The 25,268-nt window shown below is 38.0% G+C and overlaps 1 protein-coding gene across 7 annotated transcripts in view; it reads left to right on the top strand.

The window, feature by feature from the left end:
* ppp1r13b (protein phosphatase 1 regulatory subunit 13B) overlaps positions 1-25,268 on the top strand; it is a 68,723-nt gene that overhangs the window by 38,494 nt on the left and 4,961 nt on the right. For 3 of the 7 annotated variants that reach the window (XM_004917181.4, XM_004917180.4, XM_004917182.4), the window contains exons 4-13: positions 2,204-2,262; positions 11,756-11,857; positions 13,319-13,493; positions 13,778-13,974; positions 15,569-15,733; positions 16,007-16,187; positions 17,668-17,850; positions 20,505-20,674; positions 22,072-22,564; positions 24,310-25,064. In XM_004917181.4, coding sequence (XP_004917238.3) covers positions 2,204-2,262; positions 11,756-11,857; positions 13,319-13,493; positions 13,778-13,974; positions 15,569-15,733; positions 16,007-16,187; positions 17,668-17,850; positions 20,505-20,674; positions 22,072-22,564; positions 24,310-25,064 — 2,480 coding nt within the window. Of the gene's footprint in view, positions 1-2,203; positions 2,263-9,913; positions 10,024-11,755; positions 11,858-13,318; positions 13,494-13,777; positions 13,975-15,568; positions 15,734-16,006; positions 16,188-17,667; positions 17,851-20,504; positions 20,675-22,071; positions 22,565-24,309; positions 25,065-25,268 lie in introns of those variants that run through there. The other 4 variants (XM_018096569.2, XM_031891468.1, XM_012968955.3 and 1 more) reach the window with 4 other exon arrangements.

The raw sequence follows: 25,268 nt of genomic DNA, 5'->3' as shown, positions 1-25,268 counted from the left end.
GAAAGAATTGCGGCTCAGTAGTTTGGAGTAGAAAGACATGGGTACCAATTTTGAATTCGTCCGAATGTGTACTTTCCAAAAATATATGATTTTGGGGGGTCAATGTATTTTTTTGTGTTTTTACCCCACAGAAAATGCAGTAAATGTGTTGAATTTTCAGTAGCTAAAGAGATCTCCTGGGCAATTTGTATGTACTAACTTCCTTTTGGGGTCTCTAAATTCCAGATACATTGGTGATCCTATGCACAATGGGCATCAAACTGTTCAGTGGACCCCTGGCTTTCATATTTAGGGTGTGTTTTCTTCGTACCTAATGTTATGTGGGAGATAAGGTGCTTGAAAATGGAAGATTTGAGGTGATTTTTTAGAATTTTCATAATTTTTTATAGAAAATGCTAAATTCAGTAAAGCATTGCCGTTTGGTACTTAGGAGTTTGAAGACATAGTTACCCATTTCGGATTCGTCAGAATGTGTAGTTTTCAAAAATGTATGGTTTCCTGGGGTAAACCTAATATTCCAGGATTTTTGGCTTTGGAATGTAAAGTATGCCGTATTCTGCTGTAATGCTTTGAAAATTTAGTAATTTACTGCTGGGAGTTTTTGATCTATAGAAGTCAGAAATCTCAATAAAACTATACATATCAGGTATTGGCACGTTCGGGAGACATGAGGCTTTCCAAATCAGTTGAATTTTTGTCCATAAAATAAAATGTGTTTCTGGTATAAATCCTTATATCATGAAAAATAGCATTTTTTCTTTTTTTTTTTGTATTTCAAGCTCTAAATCTTGTTCCAGAAGTGGAAATACACAAAAACTCAGGTAGATTTGGAAAGCTCAGGTTCTCCTGAAAAAAACAATATATAGTTTGCCTACCTAAACTTAACCCTGCCCCCAGTAAAAGCCCCTACATTGAGAGAGCACAGAATGTTTACAAAACGTCTGGCACTGGGGGGAACTGAAATGACGAATTCGGCTGGCACTTAAAGGGTTAAACTAAGAATCTTACATTTAGAACACAAAGAAAGTGGAGTACAGCAATGGAGAATCCCAGAGCATGTTTAGACTAGAGGAAAAAAAATCACTCTGGGCATCGTGCCACCATGCTGGTTTATTTTATTGGATCTTGAAACATAACAAACTCCAGAAGTCTTTTCAAAGAAACTTTGATATGCATACCAAACAGGAGAGCATTATAACAACAGTAACAAAGAGAGCAGAACCTTTCAAATTATGTAACTTACTGATGATGAACTGGATGGATGAACTGGGTTATGGAAACCCTTGGCCTGAGGACTTGTGCTTTTATATGATCTTGGAACTCCTCCTTTACGTTGTTGTGTCTGCTGAGGGGATATTTTATTTCTTTGATACATAATTGTTTGTTACTCAGATGACATCACTACGTTCCATTTATAAGCATATATTTTGCAGGATATTCATGACTTTCTTGTGTTGTAGTAAATATATATATATATTGGGCAGGTGTATTTTTGTAAAAAGGCAAGCACTGGCTGGAGTCTGAAGTAAGTTACTAGAATCCCCCCCCACCCCGAATGATATTTACTTTCCATGTCTTTTAAGCTGTATAAAATTATAATGTAAACAATGTAAAAAGTAGTGCAGAATACATTTTGGTGTATGTTTATAAATGTACGTCTTTTCTGTTACGATATTGACCTTCTAGCATTATTATGAAGTCTTAAGCTGGCCATACACGTGGCGATCTAACGGTGTTTCGTGCGACCATCGGTCGCACGAAACATCGTCAGATCCGCCACACACAGTCAGGGCTGAAACAGCAGATAAGGAGGTAGAAACAATAGGATTTCTACCTCCTTCTGCCGATTTAGCCCTGACGGCAGATTTTGGTCAGGTGCCTTCTATGGCGCCCTATCAAAATTTTCTAACCTGACCGATTGGCGAGTCGTCCGATATCAGCAGCTTCCTGCGATATCGGTCGACTCGCCGACATGCCATACACGCACCAAGGTTTCGTACGATAGTATCGGTGCGTGTATGGCCAGCTTTATTCTTTCTACATAAGGGACTTCTGCACCTCTGTAGTTACACACATGTGCAGATTTTAAATCATTGGTTCTCCTTAAAACATTACAATAATGTTTTTGCTTTGTTAACAAATAACTTTCTTGTAGTAAATATGAAACTGTTAAAAATAAACGCTTTTTAAATTAATTTTGCAGCTCGTCAAAGCCCAAATCAAAGAAATGGCCTTGCAGGAGAGAAGCGACTTGAAAATGGGGTATGTAAATCACCACAATATATCAATAAAAAGTCTGTGTATTGTTTATGACTATCCCATCCCGCCTTAGTCTTAGTATTCTTGTTTTGAAATGATGTGCTGTAAACTAAGGTCATAATAACATAAAAAGCCTTATTCCCCTTCCACTTACAACAAGGCAGTACCATTCACTCACAGTAGTTTCTGAATACTGAAAAGTTATTTCAAAGGGAAAAAATACTTTTTATAAACAGGGTTTAGCTTTTCATCTGTGTGCATTTTTATAAAGTTAGTTGCCATATTGCTTATTCTTTTCTGGTTTGTTTAGATTAGTATCTTTCAACTTTGGCTTACTTTATAAAGTTGTATGGTTCTATGCTGTTGTCATTTATGTAGAATACCTCCGTTGTGGCAAACAGTATGGCTGGTCACACCTATGCTTATATGCAGAGAAGCAAGGTTCTTTTTGCACAATAATCTGTTGCTTTATTTTGCATAAAAATCTGTTTATTTATAGATCTATCTATTTATATATAAATTTATTTTTTTCTTTTTGTATATTAGTATAGGTAATATATACATATCCAGGCACGTGTTCATCACTTGTGATATTTGTTGCTGCAAGTGCAACACCAAGAGCGGGCATGTTAAAAGCCTTCAACATTTTCAGTCTCTTTTTAATTATTCTAGGTCAACGTTTATTCAATATACCAGCATATAGGATCAATATTACTGCTGGTAAAATAAAAGGCTGTGTGAGATCACTAAGCATGATACAGATCTAATGTGAACTAGGGTGTTGGCTTAATAAGACAAATTTTTTATACCTTTTTTTTTTTTTTTTTTTTTTTTTTTTAACCTATATTTTGTAAGTGGGCTCCATTAGATTACCAATTTTGTAAGTTGAATCCTAGTTACCTATGCCTTATGTCCCTGATGGGCTGCATAAGGAAAAAGAATGAAACTAAAGGAGCAATCTAAGAAAGTTTATCAATCATCTAGTAACTCAAAGCAACAAATTAGATGTTTGCCTTCAAACAGGTGAGCAGAAAATGCTAACTCCCGTGGGGTTAACTAGACCTGTTACAAACTTTTAATACATGACTGTAGCTTTTCAACTGCTGATTGGTATCTTTTAACAAAGACTGCAGTGAATAAGAAAGTCTTCTCCATATCATATTTATAATGATGAACCTGTTGTTACCTGCTGAGTGTTGCCTCATGTTGGAAGAAAACAGTATTTTGTTTGGGGTTTTCTGCTATTCTGTCTTACCCTCAAAACAATTTTTTTTAACATAAACTGTTTTTTAACAGAGAAGATATTCACCCAGTTGGCAAAGGGAAACCACTGGACCATTACTTCAGATGAATATGTAGTGGGACCTGGGGTACCACTTTTCTATTGACTTGCTTCCCAGAAATATTTTTGTGACAAAGTGAATATTGCAGTCAAACGTAATAAAAATACAGCCCTTTACACGCTTTGTTCAGGTTTTGTTGTGTACTACAAATGTGTGTGTGTTTGTATTAACTAGCATTCCGGACTGAGTGTGAATTGTGTGAGGCATAACGCTTATGGGAACTGACAGCATGAGCTTGCCTTGATTAGGTGTCTGACTGCTGGCAAAATCCACTAGCCTTTTCCATTCACTGAGTGCTGATCTGCGCACAGCTACAGATTTTGCTATTGATAACCAATGAATGAGAGGTTGTCATATGTGGTGGCATCTAAACCAGTGCTTCCTATATGACACTGAGCTACATGCCCTTGTAGCAAAGTAGCTGCCAGCCAGGAGATGCACTAGTTTCTCTTGGGCTCATTTAACCCTAAGCTTTGGTGCAGTCAGTAGAGAACAGTGACTCTTCTACAGGAAAATGGAACTGACCCATCTGGAAGCAAGTCAGGAGTTCTTGTCTAGTGGTGAATGTAGCAAGATAAAAGTAAGCTCCTTCACTCTTAAATGGGAGACCCCAAAGAAGGTAAAATACCAAGTATGTACTTATTATTATTATTATTATATAATGTTTATGTATATTTGTCCTTGTATGAGAGCAGCATTAAAATAATATGACAGTTTAAACACAGGTAAAGATGAAGTGCAGTCCAGCTTTGGACCCTTTAGGGAACCATGAGATAATAAATCCTTATTAAACCACTTCCAGTATAGATGAAATGCAGACATTTATATGAATCAGAGTTAATAGGCAGTTGATGCATTTCCAAACAGATAATATTTAGAGCTGCTGATTGTCTGTTAATGTTTCCTGGTGTTTGAGACAAACATGTACAGACAGATATATTTACTCTTGTGCAGAGAGACTGATATTAGTCACGGTTTGTTTTTGTGACTTCACGTTAAGGCTTTGGATCAGAATTTGTTGTGATGGCTGCTGCAGTGAATCCTTTGTGTAGGGCTTGTCTGTATTCCTTTGTCTGAACACCATTCTATTTGTATTTGTCTGAGTGGAGTGCATTCTGTCAGGGAACTGGCATATCTGGTGCTTTTAAACCCCATTTTCCTTCTTAAATGCTGCAGGTTCAGTATTTTCAAAAGCAAATGTATTTAATTTTTCTTTTATAAATATTGAATAAACAATCCCCATACCCTCACTAGCGCATTTTCAGGTGATAGTTGCACACTTGTTTCATTAGCTGATCAGTATTCATGAACTATGATAGCAAGGTGTTTTGTGCTTTGATGCCAGGGCTAAAATAACCCTGACATGTTTTCATGTCTTCTGAGTGCATTAAACCTGACTAACCGAGTCGGTTGGTGGGCATCTTATATTCTGCACTGAACAGACTCAAATCCTGAACTTCTCCAAGGGGAATGCTGTCAATTGTAGGACAGGTTTTATTTGGGGGGACAGGAAGCAGTTTCTTATACTCCCAAAACTCACCAGAATGGCTAGATTATGTTTAGTCTTGTGCTATTGCTTGCCATGGACTGATGCTGAACTTTACCTTTATATTCCCAAAAATAAGAATGAACAAATCTGCCTTTATATATCCAGTGGTACATATTTTGCTAGAAATAACGTCTACAACATTATATGGACATAGTTTCACCATAGTGTCACCATAGCCAGAAGCTATAGAGCATGGTACTGGTATGATATGATTTATTTATCTATTAGGCATTCAGGATTGTAGGCTTCTGTGGGAATTTTCCGTTCATTTACACAACTGGATGTTAAGAAAAAAATGTAAATATAATTTATCTGGTCACTTTTTTATCAGCAGATCTGTAATTTTTCTTTTTATATGCACAATATTCTTCACAGATACAGTATATGTGTATGTTTTGGTTCCATGAACTGTTGTATAAGCTATAAAAAAAACAATGCTAATACAGTGTTACAGAGCATTTTATCCACCGCCCATGTATGAGTTAGAGCAAGGAACAACCATTCAAAGTATTATTCTGCAACTAGATGCTCTGCCTAAAATGGCAACCGATACAAAACATCACATTTTGTTTTTCCATAATACAGCTAATACCATGCAGAGTTATGTTGTATTTGGGAAGCTCAGTATTAAGCCATGAATCAGTGGGAGCAGTAACCTGCAATTTCCTGTCTGCCAGGTAGGCACATTTAGCATTATATAGATATGCCAGTGCCTTCTCTGTGCAAATTATACATTGCCTAATATTATAGCTGTTTACCATGTTTTAGTGTAATGATAGTTATTTATTTTGTAAAAATTCCTGGTTCACTAGGGCTGATTTATTCTTTAAAAAACAAAACAAACTCTGAATCTACCTTTTACACGTTTTGCTATTGACTGTTGTTCTGTTCCTCAGTCATGATTGGGGCTGACCCTATAGCAAGAGGATCGGAGCTGCTGTGTTGTTTTAGCCCAATGGTGGAGAATGAGTTCTTGTAGTATATTTTTTTTTTAATGTGTACCTTCCAAATATTTTTGGGAATGTAAAGTGTACATCATTTAAATATGCAAAAGAGGTTTCTATTTTATGTACTAGCGGCAGAAATTTAGAAATAAGTTTTGTTAAGCTAAGTAAAGAAAGTAAGCATTTTTTGATTTCCATATTTATGTGTGGTGTTACTGGGCCCCAGCTAAGAAGCTCTGTTGCAATGAGTGTATTTTATTTTCCATGTTGTTGTCGACAGCTGCCACATCATTGGCCTGGGCTGTTTACCCTTCTGAGCCTGATGTCTTTATTCTTAAGCCCTTGTTTTCTACTGTGATTGGGGCTAGCATAATAACTGTATGTGTGGGCATTTCGCCATAACAGCAATGAAATTATACTACAGTTTTATGGGGTCTGTAGAGAGAACGCTATTTAGTGGCATGGAGTATAATAGCAAATGTACGCTATTATATTTGATATTTTAGGACAAAATTTGGATGACAATCCCTATCTGTAAATTGGGTATATTTCTCATTGAAACATATATTCTGATTTTTTTTTCTGTTTGCCATGCTTCAGGGTAGGCCTGTAAAGAAGTTGGTTGTAGCTGGATCTGGCTAAAACAATGTTGTACCTTTATATTCTCCTGATTTTTGAGTGTTGGAAGTATGTTAAAGTAGTAATAGAATGTTTATAGTATGCTAGCAGCAGCATCTTACATAGTTACATAGTTACATAGGGTTGAAAAAAAGACCAGTGTCCATCAAGTTCAACCCATCCAAGTAAACCCAGCACACCTAACCCATACCTACCAATCTATACACTCACATACATAAACTATATATACAACCACTAGTACTAACTGTAGATATTAGTATCACAATAGCCTTGGATATTCTGATTGATCAAGAACTCATCCAGGCCCCTCTTAAAGGCATTAACAGAATCTGTCATTACCACATCACTAGGAAGGGCATTCCATAACCTCACTGCCCTCACCGTGAAAAACCACCTACGCTGCTTCAAATGGAAGCTCCTTTCCTCTAATCTAAAGGGGTGACCTCTGGTGCGCTGATTGTTTTTATGGGAAAAAAGAACATCCCCCAACTGCCTATAATCCCCTCTAATGTACTTGTACAGAGTAATCATGTCCCCTCGCAAGCGCCTCTTTTCCAGAGAAAACAACCCCAACCTTGACAGTCTCACCTCATAGTTTAAATCTTCCATCCCCTTAACCAGTTTAGTTGCAGGTCTCTGCACTCTCTCCAGCTCATTAATATCCTTCTTAAGGACTGGAGCCCAAAACTGCACTGCATACTCAAGATGAGGCCTTACCAGGGACCTATAAAGGGGCAAAATTATGTTCTCATCCCTTGAGTCAATGCCCTTTTTTATACAAGACAGCACTTTATTTGCTTTAGTAGCCACAGAATGACACTGCCTGGCATTAGACAACTTGTTATCAACAAAAACCCCTAGATCCTTCTCCATTAAGGAAACCCCCAACACACTCCCATTCAGTAGATAGTTTGCGTTTATATTATTTCTACCAAAGTGCATAACTTTGCACTTATCAACATTGAACCTCATTTTCCAGTTTGCTGCCCAGTTATCTAATTTTGTCAAATCGCTCTGCAAAGCAGCAGCATCCTGCATGGAACTTATAGTTTTGCACAATTTAGTGTCATCAGCAAAAATAGAAACAGTACTGTCTATGCCCACCTCCAGGTCATTAATAAACAAGTTAAAAAGCAAAGGCCCAAGGACTGACCCCTGCGGTACTCCACTAACCACACTGGTCCAATTAGAAAATGTTCCATTTACAACCACTCTTTGTACTCTATCCTTCAGCCAGTTCTCTATCCAATTACAAATATTATGTTCTAGGCCAATATTCCTTAATTTGATCATTAACCTTCTGTGAGGTACTGTATCAAACGCTTTAGCAAAGTCCAAGTAGATGACATCAACTGCCATTCCAGCATCAAGGTTCCTGCTCACCTCCTCATAAAAGGCGACTAAATTAGTCTGGCAAGATCTGTTACGCATAAAACCATGCTGGCACAAACTAATAGTATTGTGAACTGCAATGTATTCAAGTACCCTATCCCTTATTACCCCTTCCAAAAGTTTTCCTACTACTGATGTCAGACTAACAGGCCTATAGTTTTCAGGCTGAGAACGGGATCCCTTTTTAAATAACGGCACCACATTAGCAATCCGCCAGTCTCTTGGCACCATGCCAGACCTCAATGAATCCTGAAAAATTAAGTGAAGAGGTTTGGCAATCACAGCGCTCAGCTCATTTAATACCCTGGGATGAATCCCATCCGGCCCTGGACCTTTGTTTACCTTTACATGTTCAAGTTTTTCTGAATTATAATATGAAATGACTCCTTGGGTCTGTACTAAAGTTTTGTTCTGCCTGAGTTTAGCTCAGCTCAGGGGGGGTTCTTTCTTGTTCCAAGCATGATAGCAGTGCTTGGCTTTAAATGATTACGTGTCTGTCTGTAGTTCATTGTCAGTGGCACCCTCCTGCTCAGCCAAGCAACCTGAGAACTATGGCTTTTTCCTATTTTCATTGTTTTAAGAATGCATTATCCTACAAATATCCTATCCATACGATGGTATTCTGATTTATCAGCAATTGCCATTGTTCCTCTTTATCTGAGCAGAGTGGCAGCTGAGAATTTAATAACTTTGTATAACTCTTAGTCAGCACTGGAAAAATGTTGCTACTCAGCATGAGTGACCTTGAAGCTTTTGCTTGTTTTGGCTCTGAGGAGTATGGGGATATCTGAGGCCCTTTCAATAGAAATGGCATGTGTAATATACATTTATATTAATAGGTTGATATGCAACACAAGTGGTTAACTTGACATAGTGTCAGTGCAAAACGTTGCTATACTGGTTTGTGCAATTATGCAAATAAAGGAGTTTTTAAGAAGATTGGAATATGGAGCGCTGTTCATAATTTTCTAATATGCATGTATACCAATGAGTTCTGATGGGACAGAAGTGCCTTAACCCATGAAAAAAAACATCCTGACTGGCAAGGGATATTTTAAAACCTGCTATTTGTTTGTTTTTGGACATATTTAATTCAGATGAAATGAAAGCTAAATTTCTACAGGAAATATCAGGATTTTATTGTGGGGCATCATATTCATGGTTTTTTACCATGCATTGCTGGATGGTCCACAAACTGAAGAAGAACTGTCTTGTGTGCTTATGGAGTTATTAATTGGAACAGACACACAATTTAGTTGCATTCGTATTCTGACAAAACTGGCAGATCATTGCACAATAAATAGGCCCAAACTGGAGGTGCAATATTATAACTGAAGCTTGTATAATGTAATAAGTTAATACCCACTTGCCTTGATATTATCAGGTCTTGGTAATGGCATACATGCACACTAAACACTTGTTTAGCTGGAGAGTAGCCCCCACTATCCATTGGAGTGGAAATTCGTCAGATCTTGCAGAATTACAGGTTGAAGTAATAATGTATAAACTGATATAGGTTATCTTTCTTTATATCCCTGCCTCCCATAGTGCAAAGACATGATTAATATTTAGAAGTTAATTACCTCATATTTATAAATACATACAAATGGCTCTTTTCTGTGGTGCTGCTATTTTCTATCATTATAGTTGTTTTTTTGGATTGGAAAGAGGGGAGGTTCCTATGCCACAGGCTTCTATTAAACTGCTGGAATGTGTGGGATTATGTGAGAGAGATTAATAGCCTCCTTACAGGCTAGATCCTGCCTCACATCTCATTTCTGGATTCACGCTACTGCCGTTACACCTTATACCCTTGCATCAGTTATTTTTGTGTGTGGTTTTTGCTATCTCACTTGCTATGTGGATGAAATGGAGAAGTCTCCAAGTGAAGCTACAGGTGGACTTTATTTCCGTACTCTCTGCTTTATGATGATATATATTAACAGTATTACTTATTATTACCCTAGCACAAGGTATTCTTTTGCATGTGTTCTATGATGGCTTTTGTGCATGAAGAATTTCCTGCTGACTTTAATCCTAAGTGAATCTGATTTAGGAACTGCATTCTGTTAATCCTCTTTCTTTCCAGATGGTTAAACAGTAGTTTCTAGCAGCGTATCACTTTCTTTACCATTGTCATGAGCAAATTGGTGGCCCTCTGGTATTGTTAAACTAGTGCAGCAATACATGGAGGACTGTTAGTTGCCCTCTGTCAGCATAGCGTTAATCTATAATTTGTCCTTTGTACATTATATGGCACTTGCATATTCCGACCATAAAAGCAACAATAGCATAAGCACTGGTTGAGTATTGTTAACTTTTATGGCACATTTCCCAAACAGTTATGTTGTAGAGCTCATTTAGCTGATTTAACATGGACTACATATCAGATACACCATTCAAAAAGTTAGTGCATTGCAAGATGTATTTGGTAGCTTTATGACTTGAAATATTACTTCTTGTCAGTTTTTTTGCTAGGAGGCAGATCTTTACCATAGGCTTCACAAGAAGAGCACCTAGCATTAAGGTACAAATTCGTAAAGGGAGTTTTTCATAAACGATACACTATCCACTTCATCATTGTGATATTCTAAAATAGTTATGGAATGCCACAGAGCTTTGTATACTATATTCTTTCTAATTTTTATGGTTATACAATGAAATACATAAAGCTTTGGCTGTGATAGGCACTTGTTCTGTAACATTTTTCAAAATTTATTTGGTTAATTGTGAGTTACCTATTTTTAAACTTCTTCTAACAACATAAATACTGACTGAATACCTCTAGAGTCCTGGGGTAAATGGGCTCCCCTCTAATCTTTTAGCACCTGGTAATAGTGATGGATGGTACATGTTTCAGACTTTAGACACAAATGGCCAATGATATTTTATATCTTCAAGGGAGGTTTTCTTTTAGAAATCAAGTAATCTCAGATAAGTTTAAAATGTTTCCATGCTATTCTGGTTCTGTGAAAACATCACCTCTGTTGTATATGTCATTCTGTAAAGTGCCTTTTTCAAATTACATTTATTGTAATGTTTATCACTTGCTTGATAATAACTCTGTTAAAAAAAAAGGTACAGGGAGAAGCAACAGGTTTTATTACATTTTTCTTTTGCCTGTCTGGACCTATCCTTCAGATTGTAAGCTCTTGTGAGCAGGACCCTTTCACACCATTTGTTTGGAATTATTAAGATACTTGTTTGTTATAAATAAATGGAAAGTACAAATTAATTTGCTGGCTGAACTTGCTGGCACTATAGGAATAAAAGGTGAAGATGATCTGTGCTTTCCTTTATGCGTGGTCACCAATAACACATTAACAGAACTGTTTAGACCGTTCATTCATATTCATATTCATTTTTAGGGTTTCGTTCACCTTTAATTGGGTATCAGTATAGGACTTGTACTGGGGGTTTCCAAGGCCTCTCTGACATGCCTCCCCACATATGCTAGCATTGATTTCCCCCCCAAAAATATCATGAAATACATTTAAAAATCTTGCCTTCCTCAGGGTGTAAGTCTGAGCAAAGCGGATGAGTGGCATGCTGCAAGCTAGTGTGAATGTGATATCACTAGAAATCTGTGTGAATGCAAGCTCAATTTCACGCTCTTTGTGTCTGTACAGGTTGGCAATCCACGTGTTGAGCTCACGCTTTCTGAACTCCAAGACATGGCTACCCGCCAACAACAGCAGATTGAGAATCAACAACAGATGCTGGTGGCAAAGGTATGAGGAATGGATTTATACTTCAAAGCAAAGAGCACGTGACCCCTCCCCCTTCCCAAAGTGGATAAACTATTAAAATAATAGATGAAATGGCTGATAGAAATGATCTTGGTTGTGTCATTGAGCAAGAATGAAGTTTTCACAGGAACGGGGATTTATATATATATATATATATATATGGTCCTGATGGTGTCTGCACTCCAAGGCTTTTAGTATTCTGTGGGGTGCACAGCCAAAATCTGAGTATTTAGCATGAAATAATCCATGGCCGGCACACCCTTAAAATTCAAAAAAAAATTTTTTTAAAAAAAGAATGAGTTTTCAATAAATTTTTTTTTGAATTTTAAGGGTGTGCCGGCCATGGATTATTTCATGCTATATATATATATATATATATATATATATATATATATATATATATATATATATATATATATATATATATATATTTTTTTTTTTTTTTTTTAAACAAAATGCAACAGTCCCCCAGCGGATGGGGTTGTGGGTCAGGATAAAGCTAAGGCACTAAACTGGAAAACTGGCTAAGGTGGAACAGTCAACACCCTAACCAGCAGCTCTCTCAATAAAGGCTAATGTTTCAAAGGTTAATTGATCTATATACATAGCCACAGTGCTATGTGCAAAATGTGTATCTGGTAAGGCTCTATTCTTTATGTGCACATTTACCTCGCCTAACACGCTTATTATATTCAGTATAGCAATAGCTTACCTTTCCTGGTGCTCAGTGCAAAAATAGTTTACTTTCCATTATGTTAGGCTGTGCCTATTAATGTTAAGTACAAATTACTTTACAGTTCTGTTAATCAATTTATATAATTGCAGAATTAAAATAAATACATAAATAAAGTGCTAATATTTGCATGGACTTGGAAATGGTTTATACACAGACATGTAATTGACAGGTTGGCATAGGCAGCTTGTAATAAATCTCACACCATGATATTTAGAGTGAGGCAGTGTAATTAATGTTTTGGTCAGGAATCCAGCAGTCTATTCAGTGCAAGCTCCAGAACATATGGGCAAGTCGCACAGTGGCAGCAGTGCTGATGATAAGTTTCCATCAGCTTGTTTTCTTTTGCCTCCTAAATAATATGTTGCTGTGTTGTTTCATGGGGCTGTGTCTGATAGTGATAGGACTTTGTCTGCTCATCACATTGAACATATTTGCCCATTATCTCTAAACGGCTCATCTGCTTCTCATAGTTTACTTTTGGAAGCTGAAAATTAGACTGCAGGGAGCCATTTTGCTGTTTCAGGAAGGGGGTTTTGATCTTAGGAAATGAGCACCAGAGGAAGCTGCACACGTGGGAAAGCATTGTTTATACTGCTATTGTGTTTTTCCATGTATCAACACCATAAAGCTTTTTTTTTTTTTAATAAAGTGACTGATCAAAAAAACAGCCTTTCCCATCTAAACACAACAACTTCTTTCATTTGCAGGAGCAGCGCCTAAGGTATTTAAAGCAACAGGAACGACGGCAGCTTCAGTCAGTATCTGAGACCGAAAAACTTCAAAAACTCAGAGAGAGAGTGGAGCTGCAAGAGAACAAACTGAAGAAGATCCGCTCAGTGAGAGGCCAAGTGGATTACAGCAAAGTCATAAATGGAAATCTGTGTAGGTTTAGCGATAGGGCATCAACCCTAAAACATATATATCTGGCATTCCGATGTTGTTATCCTATTAGAAAAATGTAGTTACACAGGAGAACTACACAGTATTTGTGCATAATACCTAAAACTTTACCAGCAGGCCTGGTTGTGGCCCAATATTTCTGTGGTTTAGTGAGTCAATGGTGTTTTTGCTTTGGTAGCCCCAGTATTAACCTTTTTAGTTTATTTCTTTTGCTAATCATTGACTTTTATGAGATGTATTTAGTTTGTGTCTCTTGTACCTGACAGCTGCAGAAATAGAACACATCACTGATATGTTCCAAGAAAAGCAGCAGGAGCTGCAGGCGGCAGTACTGAAAGTAGAGCAGTTGACTCAACAGCTGGAGGACCTGAGGAAAGGGAAGCTGAATGGATTCCAAGCTTATAATGGGCAGTTGACTGGGCCAGCTGCTATAGAACTGAAGAAGCTTTATCAAGAATTACAGGTGCTGCTTCGCTTCTCAAGGGAACGTTTGCAATTGCTAACAACCTATACAACCTTTCTGTCATTCATGCATTGGGCAACTCGCATTTAACCATAACAATTTATTTGTCCCAGGTGTATAACTATAAAAACTGTTTACCAAATGGGTATAAACTACTTGCCTCACCTCACCATTCCTTTTCTATTTTGGTGTTGTGAAAGAAGTCATGCTTCAAATGATCAGGGTTAGGCTGGAAGCTTGTTTTTTTAAGCCAAGTTCTGGAGATAATGTTACACATCTGCTGATCCACCTTCCCTGCCACGAGCTATCAGTTTGTTTAAGGGCTTGGCTCTAAACCTGTCTACCGAGAATTTTGGATACTTAAAATTATACACATCCTGATCACCTTCCCTGCCATGAGACATTTCTGAGGTTTAGGGCTGGGCCCCAGAGCTTCTGCCAGTGCTGGCCCTACGATCACACATATCCTGATCAGCTTCCTGGCTAGAAGTGATATCATCAGCCAATGCTTTAAGAAGAATTTGTGCAGCCCAGTGGTTTTTAGTCATGTGCATGTCTGCTTAGTTTATAAAGAGTTTAGCATTCCTTTACTACAGACTCACCACTGTAAATGCTAGCCTTAGGCCCAACATCCAAATAAAGCTATGATTTTACTAACAAGGCCAGGAGCTATAAGATATAAATATGCTATTGAACTATTCATTTTACAGAACTCAAAAAGCACTGTTTATTTTAAGGGGTATTCAAATTCAGCTTAATTTCTAGCCTAAATAGATGTATATAGATTTTGATTTTTTTAACATACTAAAGGGGCATTTTAATGTGAACATTCCTTTTAAAGCACTAAATGCAATTTATACATTTGATGCAAATTGGCTGTAAGTTCTTGCATGTGGGGCCCTCTGATCCTTTCTACTCTTTAACCCTTGTTAGTTAAATAAAAATGGAATATGGCTAGAGATGCTATAGTTTATAACACTAGCCTATAGGTTCAGCATCTCTATAATAGTAATGATCCAGGCCTTCAAAATTGTCAGGAACTTCCCATTTTGGATTTTGTTAGAAGTGTCAGTGACACTCACATTTTCAGTGGGCTCTGGGCAGCTAAGCTTAGGCGGCGTCTCAAATTATCAAGCAGAAAATGAGGTTGGCCTGTTATATAAAATAATGCTAAATAATGCTAAACCAAATCTTGTTTCAGAGCTGCCATTTACTAATAATCTGAATTATTTACTAGTTACTGGGGGTATTTTTGGAGGCACAGGTTGCCTGCTAAAGACCTGTGGTTGCCTTGGGCTGGTACAGAAATGAAGCTTTAGTTTTCCTTTAATTTATTGTTATAAATTAATGTAAAGCACTGTATAACTTGCTGTCCCTGTATAAACAAGCTTTACTTTTCTCCATGCATCAGAACCATTTTTAAGTGATTAGCTGTTAAGGTCTTTGGACCGCCTTTACTAATCTGCCAGTGTTGTTCACCACTATTTATATCTAGGAGGAATGGGGAGGGCCATTTTTTTTTTGTTTTTTTTTCGGGTGTACTTTCCTTTGCAGCTGAGTACTAAATAACTGGGATTTATGTTTTTATAATTAGATAAGAAATCGTCTCAACCAGGAACAAAGCAGTAAACTACAGCAGCAGAAGGAACTGCTAAACAAGCGCAACACGGAAGTTGCAATAATGGACAAACGAATTAACGAGCTACGTGAACGTCTCTACAAGAAAAAAGTTGAGGCACGTCAAAAAGAAAACATTCCCGTAAGATAAACCATTGAAGGGAGAATACTTTTATTCTTTTGTTGGTCTGATTAAAGAAGTGTGCATATATTTACCTAAGTGCATGTATTTGTTCTGTGAGCTATATTGCTGAATATGATTCTGGCACTTCCCTTTAGAACGTTTTCTGCTAGTTTTAGAACATTGGAGAAATATCTATTGCTGTTTGCAGTGATGCCAAGATTATTTAAAGTCAATATTAATAAGTGCAACAGGAAGTTGCAATCTCACACATATTTGTCTTTTAATTTGCAGTTGAATCGCATCAATGGAACCCCATCCCCTCAGTCTACTTTATCTGCATCTGGTCGAGTTGCAGCAGTGGGGCCCTACATACAGGTACCCACTGCTACTAACTATAGCATGCCTGCTGACCCAGTGAAGCCACAGTCCCTCTCCCTTGCTGCTGGCGCAACACACACACGCTCCAAATCTGGTAGGTTGGTGTTCTGATCCAACTTGTGTAGCATACAGTTTAATTATCTTTAGCATAGCTTGTATGGTTTGGGATTTAAGCCTTTGAGACTTGAATCTGCTGTTTTTAATATTACTTTTACTTTGCTTTTGGTGCCAAGAACATTATGGGGCAGATTTATCAAAATGTGCGTTTGGAGCTTAAAGGAGAATGCAAGTCAAAATTTAAAAAGCATACTGCCCAATAGTCCTCCTATTGTTTAGTAAAAACGCCACACTTTTGGCTCACCTAATCAAATATTTATTCAGTCACACTTACTTCACATTTTCTAGAACAGGCAGCCATCTCTAAAAAGGTATTCTCCCTTCCTTTCCCTCCTTGCTTCATACTGCACATGTGTTTCATTCCCTCCCCCCCTCCCCTCTGCCAGATCCGCTTCTGATTGGCTGGTGGGCATGTGTAGCTAAGAACAGGAGACAGGATCAAGTTACACACATGCTCAGAGAATAGGAAGGCTGCCGCTGGCACCTACAGGAAGGGGAGAGAGATTTCAGTGATGTCACTGTAGTCTTCACACTGCTGTAGGCTGCCAGCACCATATCTCAGAGAAGCAAGCAGGGATCTGGGAATTTAGATATGCAGTAAGTACTTAATAAGAATGCCTTTAGACTTACTTTTAATTTATATTAACCTTTCATTGTCCTTTAATACATAAAAACGAACCCACTTTCTATTCATTCCTGTGGGATTTTTAGAAGCGTACTTATCAAATGGTAAACTGTAACTTTCACCCATTCATAAATTCGATTCTAATAATCCTATAGGCATGAATAGAATGTGGGTGAGTTTTTCTGTATTATGCTCACTCACTTTTTGATAAATCTGCCCCTATATTTCTGCATTTTGTTAAATATGTGTGAGCTGTCTTGTCTAGTCTTGACTCAACAAGAGCTCCTCCTTTTTTGATAATTAAGTCAAGTGCTTCTCCTGGGATACCCAGCATAACAAATTCCTCATATATTTGCAAATGTAAATATACAGTGAAAAGAAAATACAGTCGCCAGTATCTGAACGTCTGTCATACAATGAATACATTTTGAATGTGTATGGCTAGCTATACATGTGGCTAAATTTTGGGATTATTGGCAGATTATGAGACAGTGCTGAATTCAGCTTCCTAAGAAGAGCTGTCCTTGAACCCCCACACCCATCATCACATGTCAGCTTCCAGCAGTTTTAGTTGTGCATTTGTTATAATTCATAAAGGGTGTGCACTTGAACTCTGGAAAATCTAGGGTTGTTTAAACCATGTACATAACATCTCCACCATGTCATTGTGTTTTGCATTACTATTAGTATTTTCTTTTTTGTCTCTAGTTTTTTTTTGTTTTTTTTTTAAATATAGTATTGTCCTGTAATGTGTTTGTACCCATGGTCTGTGTGTTCCTCTCTGTACTTCCCTTCTGTGATATCTCTGTGTCGGCTGGTCTCTGTTGGCCAGTTCTACCTTGTTCTGCTCCTGTAACAGCAGACAGTGGGTGTGTGAGAAAATCTCCAGGCCTCTGGAAGATTTCAGATTTAGACATCATTGTGGATCCTGTGCAGTCAGATTCCACTTCCCATCTTCAGCCTTCTGACCACAATGTCATTCATCAGGCACCTGCTCTGTCTGACAGCCTGCATCGTGAGTCTGCTCACTGGGAAATGTTCTGCCTGGCTGCCCTTATGTTTTCTACTAATATAACTGACCCTTCAAGGCTTTGCAAACTAATCGGTGGAATACATGGGCTGGATGGTTAATCACATCATCTTCCAATCTGTTCGGCTTCTCATGTTAATGCCTGGAGCAGCCACTTGTTAATTCTTATATAAATGCATGTTGCTGAAGTACATTAACCACAGTGCCAGTGGTTAGAATTATGTTAATGTTCATCATACGTTACGAGTTCTGCAAAGGGCACCTTAGTATCTTATTTTGAAGTGCCTTTTTGATCCAGGGCTGTGTGCAGTAGGAATGTTGAGCTATAACCTCCACAGAAAGCTGTACGTGGTAGGTAAATATGTTCAGCTCTCATTAGGAAGAAGTCTAGTTAGTGGGGTATTGGCAGATATACAGATATGGATAATGTTAGGATCAGTTTGTGCTTAATCCGGAATACTTTCCTCATTTAGCTCGGAAATGGATAGTTTTGCTGTAACTTTCTATATATACAAATAAAGCAAAGCAATACAACCTGGATTCAAGTCCACATTGGCAAGTAATGCTGCTATACTGACAGCTAAATTTTGAATTTCAAAAGTAGCCAAATTTCACATTCTGGTTTAGTATTGTAACAGTGTCTTGTCCCATGTGAAGTACTAGATCAATATAATCTTTATTTATATGGCACTATTTTTACTATGGTCCCTATGGGAAAAAAACAACTGTACTGCTGGACTCAAACATCCAGGCTTTTTGGCAACAACACAAATTTTTCCTGTGTGTGTCATTTCATCATTCCATTGTGTGGATGCTGTTCAAATGCATTTATGCACTGCAGAGATGTAACCCAGAGGTCTGGTTCATTCACTTACAGCACAGATCCCTTTATTACTTCTAGAATACCCAATTGCTAGTATTTGGCTGTGAGGGATGCTGGGAGTACAGGTTAATTACTTTCAAAATAATGTCATCCCACCAAATAAAACCCCAAGGTGCTTACCACAATTTATTTGCATTAACTGGGTAAGAAAAGAAGCATAAACCATAACCAGGGCAGTAAGCACATTTTACGGAACAGGAAGTTAATTATGTACAGACAACTGGCTTCAGCATGTGAGAAGTTCTGTATTTGTGGCACTTACTGACAATATAGGCTTTCCAGTCAACCCTGTCAACCCTATTAAACTTATATAAGCATTTTTAAAAAAACCTCTTTGATTCTGTATATTTTAGCTGTATTTCACCACTTAGCAGCCTCTGCTACTTACATAAATCGGGAAACACAGTTTGCAGTTCTGAACAGAAAAAAACATTTCTCCCCTGCAGACTGCTTAAGCAAATGTAATTTCTGCATTGCAGTCACTTCCCATTGCTCTTCCTAATATATATGCAGAAACTGCTGCCATCTCCCAATACCTACAGCTACAAACAGGAGTTAAAGGGAAATGCACACCTGAATTCAACATAAGCCTCATAAATAGGTCTTATATTGAAAATGGGTTCTGCTTTTTTTCTTTTTGTTTGAAAAATTCCTATTTTTATTTATGATGAAGGGCTTATGTCTGGTTTTATTTTTACCTTCCTTCCCCATCCCTCCCTCTGGAATGAAGACTGTTTAAAGAGAGATTATAAGCAGGCCCAGACTGGCAATCTGTGGGTTCTGGCAAATGCCAGAGGGGCTGCTGTAAGATGCCATAAGCAGTCACTATTTAGTGGGCTGGGGGGGCTGTTTGGTCTCTGTGTATTTGAAATATCAGTGTCTATTTTGAATTCCAGTCCAGGCCTAGATAATACAATATGTATATTTCAGCCCTTCACTTTCCCTAAGTGCTGCTTTAGAGCTTACAGATAAGTAAAGGTTTATAAATGTTTTTCATTCTTTCCTGGTTAGATCCATGCATCTTCTTCCCTCTGGCTGGAACAGCTTAAAATCCCCTGGGTGGCCTTGATATCCCTATTGGAGACACTGACTTTATATTTAATTAACCCTCATAGCCTCAGAAACTCAAACCCTATTTAGTAACCTTTTTAGTAGAAAATCGATTTAAACAGCAAAAAATAGAGAATGATTTTGCCAAGTTACAAGTGATTTTTTTTTTCGGGTTTACAACCCCTTTCACACTTTAACTGTCAAATTGGTATGGAAAGTGTAGAAGTGTAGTAAAAAAAAAAGTTTTGGCTGTCCTAAAGTAGCTTTGTTGTTAAGTGTAAACTATTGATGTTGCATCTGCTTACTGCTAATGGCACAGCAAAACTTCATATTTGGAGGTTTTAGAGGTTTAACTCAACCCTAATAATATACAGCAAAATTAAATAATGGTTGTGCTTTGTGTTTATCAAATCACTAAAGCTTAATTGATAAGATGTATTTATATATGCATGCATTTAATTCTATGAACACTGTAATTCAATCTAATTCAGATAAAATATCATTTTGTCTTACTAAAGTGGAATCTTTCATAGGCTTTAAATTGACATGTATGAATCTTTGTGAATCAGTTAAACCACTTTTGGAACTGTGACCACCAAATATATGATTGGACTGCACTTTTTACTTTGCAAAGATTCCACTTGATACAGTTGTACTTGTTTGGTTTATGATCTGTCGGTGATCTTTGTGTATGTGCCTTTTTAAGCAAATGATGCCACCTGGCCTACGCTGAAACAAAACGCTATATCTGTGGCTAAACCACCCCAGCTCAGCACTCCAGACCGGAAGGATTCAAATTCTGATGCACCATTCAAATCTGGCACTATATCAAGCCAGCCCATGCCTTCCACAGCCGCTGGGCCCAACGAGAAATTGGTAGGTTTTCTTGTACTTTAACTTGTGATGTTTTTACAAGTCAGGGCTGTTTATCTTTTCATTCAGTGGGCTGTTTCTAATGGGTACGCTATTGCTTTTCCCTGCTCTGGCACCATACAGACAGCAAATTCATTAATTGTTGCAGACCCTCCAATGAACATAACATACAAAGACAAACAACATACTTTGATTACACAGCAGATATACTGGACCATTGCAAGATATGTTTCATGATATGCTGGTTAGTTAAGGGTGGCCATACACAGGCAGATTTAAGCTGCCAATTAGATTGATTCAGTTTATCTGCTCGTGTACGGGGACCCCCCAATGGCCCTAACTAACATATATCTGGTCAAAAATTGGGCAGGTTTGATTTTTTTATTTGAATCGGAGGCTGCATTGGCTCATTGATGAGGCCCTTGCTCCAATTGCTTCTATCTCCGTTGTTGTAATTCAGTGATTTAATGATTGAATTAACTGATGTCGCCTACCATACTTGGGCATATCAATTTTTATGCCAATCTCGCCAGACGAGCAAATCTTATAATATCTTATGGCTAACATTAAAGGAATACTGTCATGGGAAAACATGTTTTTTCCAAAACACATCAGTTAATAGAGCCTCTTCAGCAGAATCCTGCATTGAAATTGAAAGTGCAAACAGATTTTTTTTAAATTTCCAGCCTACATAGTTACCAGAAACGAGATTTAATCAGTGACTTTGTGACGCTTTTTGGGACTGTCTGAAATGTCTCAAGCCCTGTCTGTGCTGTTGGGAACTGTATGTTTTTAATATGGAATGAGTAAATAATTTTGTGTTTAACTAAGTCACCTCTTAACAGAAAGTAAATTTATTGATATCATAGTTGGGACCAAGTACAAGGTACTGTTTTATTATTACAGAGAAAAAAGAATTTTTTTGCAAATGTGAATTATTTCATTCAAAATGGAATCTATGGGAAATGACGTTCCTGTAATTCAGCTTTCTCCCGGAAAAGTGGTTCCATACATGTGTAGTCCAAAGAGTGGCATTTATTAAAGTGATACTGTAATAAAAATAAAAAGTCTGTATTTGCCTGAAACTTAGTTTAGAGAAACAGTATTATTGGATAATGTCGATTTACAGCCACTTTCCTGCTAGCATGTTTACCATTCATGTAATTCTAGCTCAGTCTGAACCAAAAAGGGTCAGTATTTTCTTTAATCAGATTGTGCAGCCTGATGGTCTCTTTATACATAAAGGTTTGCCAGCACATGTAGTTTCATCATACATTTTGTTTAATGTTTTTATTAAGAGCTTCTTGCAAAGATGTAAGTATTGTAAAATAGCACATATGTCACGCTGAGGAGTTCTTAACTAACAGCATGAAATGTTTATATTTTGTCATGGAACACAGGCTGCTGACACAGGAAAGCTTCCCACACAGATGCCTGGGTTGAGCAAAACTTTGCCACATAACTATGGCATGTACCAGAATTCTCTTCCTCTCAGTGCAACAAATTCATTGGAAAGAAGGGATGGAAGTCTGCCGAGACCTGGATCTGGGCCTACAACTCGTCCGCGGCCTCTTCCTTTAGCTTCAACAAGCAATGTCCATCCTCCAGGCTCTTCACAACAAATACAACAGAGGATATCTGTGCCACCCAGCCCAACATACCAGCCCTCTTCCTCCCCCATATTCCCTGGAACTGATGGAAGGCCTGATCCTCCTCTAACTGTCGCCATTCGGCCTTTTCTGGCAGACAAAGGATCAAGACCACAGTCTCCTAGAAAAGGTCCACAGACAGTTAATTCCAGTTCCATCTACTCTATGTACCTCCAACAATCCGCTCCACCAAAGCACTACCAGCAAGCTGTATATAACACCTTAAATAAATCAGTTAAAGCAGGTAATAACAATAGGATTGTGTTAATATTTTATGGTTTTGTATTCAGTATATAAAACAGTGAAATTTTATGCAGTGTTCATGCGACACAGTATAGTTTTAGTATATGATATGTTAATTCTGTTTTCTTTTGAATCTGATGTGCTACGTGGTTGTTCAGGTTGGCTCATCTGTGTGAGAGTGGGTGTAAATCTTTCTATTGGTAAAAATACAAAGTATTTGTTGACCAGTCCCATATCATTTAACAGTCCTGACCATTCAGACAAGTGTTTGACAATACAACTGATACCATAACCAACAGTTTGGTAGGAACCAGTTCTAAAGTACTTCTCCTCAAAGCAATCCTCTACAGCAGTGGTGTCCAACTGGTGGTCATGGCCCTCCATCTTTCTGGCTGCTGTGACTGCTTACCTTATTCTGCCTGCCCTATGCTGCCTGTGTGTGCCATACTCTGCCTGCCCTATGCTGCCTGTGGAAGCTGAAACTGGCAGGGGTTTGTCTGGGAGTTATTGGCATTTGGAAATAGTTGTTAGGGGGTCCATGAGGTGTGTAATAATGTGCTGATGGTTACTGTGCTACTCACAGGGGAGGAGGCATATGGATTTAAGGGTGTGTCTTAATATAACATAATAAGTTCACATATAAGTGAAGGGTGATATCCCTACACTTGGTTTTTGCTGTGCTACCAACATTAATGTGGGTATGGTCTTAACAGCTCTTGTGATTAACGTGTGTGGTTTGAAGTGAGTGTGGTTTAAAAAAGGGGAGTGGCCAATACTGGATTACATTTTTGGCCTTCCACTGCATAGGCCAGAAAAAATCTGGCCCTGTGTACCACAGAAGTGAGACAGCACTGCTCCATAGTGTTACTGAACACTTGGAAGACTACATTATTCTACTACAATTTTTGGGAACAGGGCAGGCAAATAGTAGATGGTTACTAACTGATAGTTTTGAACTTTTCAGTTTTAATATGTTAAGAGAATACGTAAGTTCTAATTACTATCAAGTATAATAGCCCATATATATATACAGTAAACCCATGATATGAGTAGCCCAGTGCATATGATCTTACATTGACTCAGGACTAGTGGCTTTTATTCCCTATTTGTTGATTAACTCAAGTAACAATTGGCTTAATCATCAGTACAATAAATATGATTCAGCCATGGCTAATGTAACTTGCTTAAAGTGATACTGACACTAAAAAACTACTCTTCAAAATATTAATTTACGTTACATTACCTATAGGTCATGTTGATCGTTTTTCACTGACAGGGCTGCTTTTCTAAGTAATTGTTACTTGAAGTTCCTAAACCTGACTGTTTATTATCAGCCTGTCAGTTATAGCTTCCAATACTAACAGACTCCTGCTGCACAAATATGGCAGCCCCCTCAGAGGAACATGGGGATCAGATAGGTAATGTAAAAGCTTTGGGCAAATACTTTTAAATTACAGATTTTAAAATTACAAAATGTTTAATTTCTCGGGACAGTATCTCCTTAAGTCACAGGGGCCCATTATGAGTAGGCTGCAGTTCTAGAACCAGCAAGCACTTAGGAATTTGTCTTATTAAGCAACTTTTCGGATTGACCTGCATGCGATATGTCCTCAGTTTTCCTTTAATCAGTGAGTCTCCATCTAATGGAATTCTAGACTTTATTTTCTCTTCCAATACAATTTGATAGTTTCCAATGCACTATTTTTGTCTTGCTTAAAATTATCCTTTTGTTTCTAATTATTTCAGTTTATGGAAAACCCGTTGTACAGTCAGGATCAAATAACTCTTCCCCATTACCTTTTATGCATGGAGCATCATCTGGAACATCGCATGTTCAGGTGGACGGTATGGACAGAGAACAAGGTGTTGAGGTGGCTCCCCCTTCTGGGGAAAACAGTGGTGTGGAAAATATTCCGCGCCCGCTTAGCCCCACCAAACTAACACCAATTGTTCACTCGCCTATGAGATATCAAAGTGACGCAGACCTTGAAGCTCTGAGACGAAAACTAGCCAATGCACCTAGACCATTAAAGAAAAGGAGTTCAATAACCGAGCCAGAGGGTCCAAGTGGACCCAATATACAGAAATTGCTGTATCAGCGCTTCAATACTCTTGCTGGGGGAATTGAGACTGCTCCTTTTTACCCTCAAAGTAACTCTCAAGACTTTGTAGGCATCATAGCAGATGTTGATAATGGCAACACCAACACAAATGGAAATGTAGAGGAAGCTATTTCCATACAGCCGGCAGTTGTTTCTCCTCCTCTTCCTGAACCTCAGCTACCTGCAGATGATAATGACAACAAGTTGTGTTCACCTATTACTGAGGAACCTGTAAGCATTGAAAGCATCAGCCACATCTCCGAATCAACAGAAGACAACAACAATAATCCTGCCATAGCCCCTTCCAATGAGAAAACGCCAAGCCCAATTCTTGAAGCTGCATCTCCAGTCAAAGAGGAGATTCTGCCATCACCCAGCATTCCAGCGCCAACACAACAGGTAAGTCTAGTTGTATTCTATTTGGAGAACACAATTATCTGCATTGCCTAAAAATGGTTTCATGGCAAAGAAGGGAATGTACATTTCTGTTTTACTGCAGTTCTGTATCATTCTTTCCTTCTGGTCACTGTAGTGAAATGTAAAACCAAGCAGCAAAAAGGCATAGTTCATACAAGATGGAGGGCCACACAGCAGATTATAGCT

Source organism: Xenopus tropicalis, chromosome 8 (assembly GCF_000004195.4).
Source record: "Xenopus tropicalis strain Nigerian chromosome 8, UCB_Xtro_10.0, whole genome shotgun sequence".
Lineage (NCBI taxonomy): Eukaryota > Metazoa > Chordata > Amphibia > Anura > Pipidae > Xenopus > Xenopus tropicalis.
The sequence above is the reverse complement of the archived record's forward strand: the minus strand, read 5'-3'. Positions and strand labels throughout refer to the sequence as shown.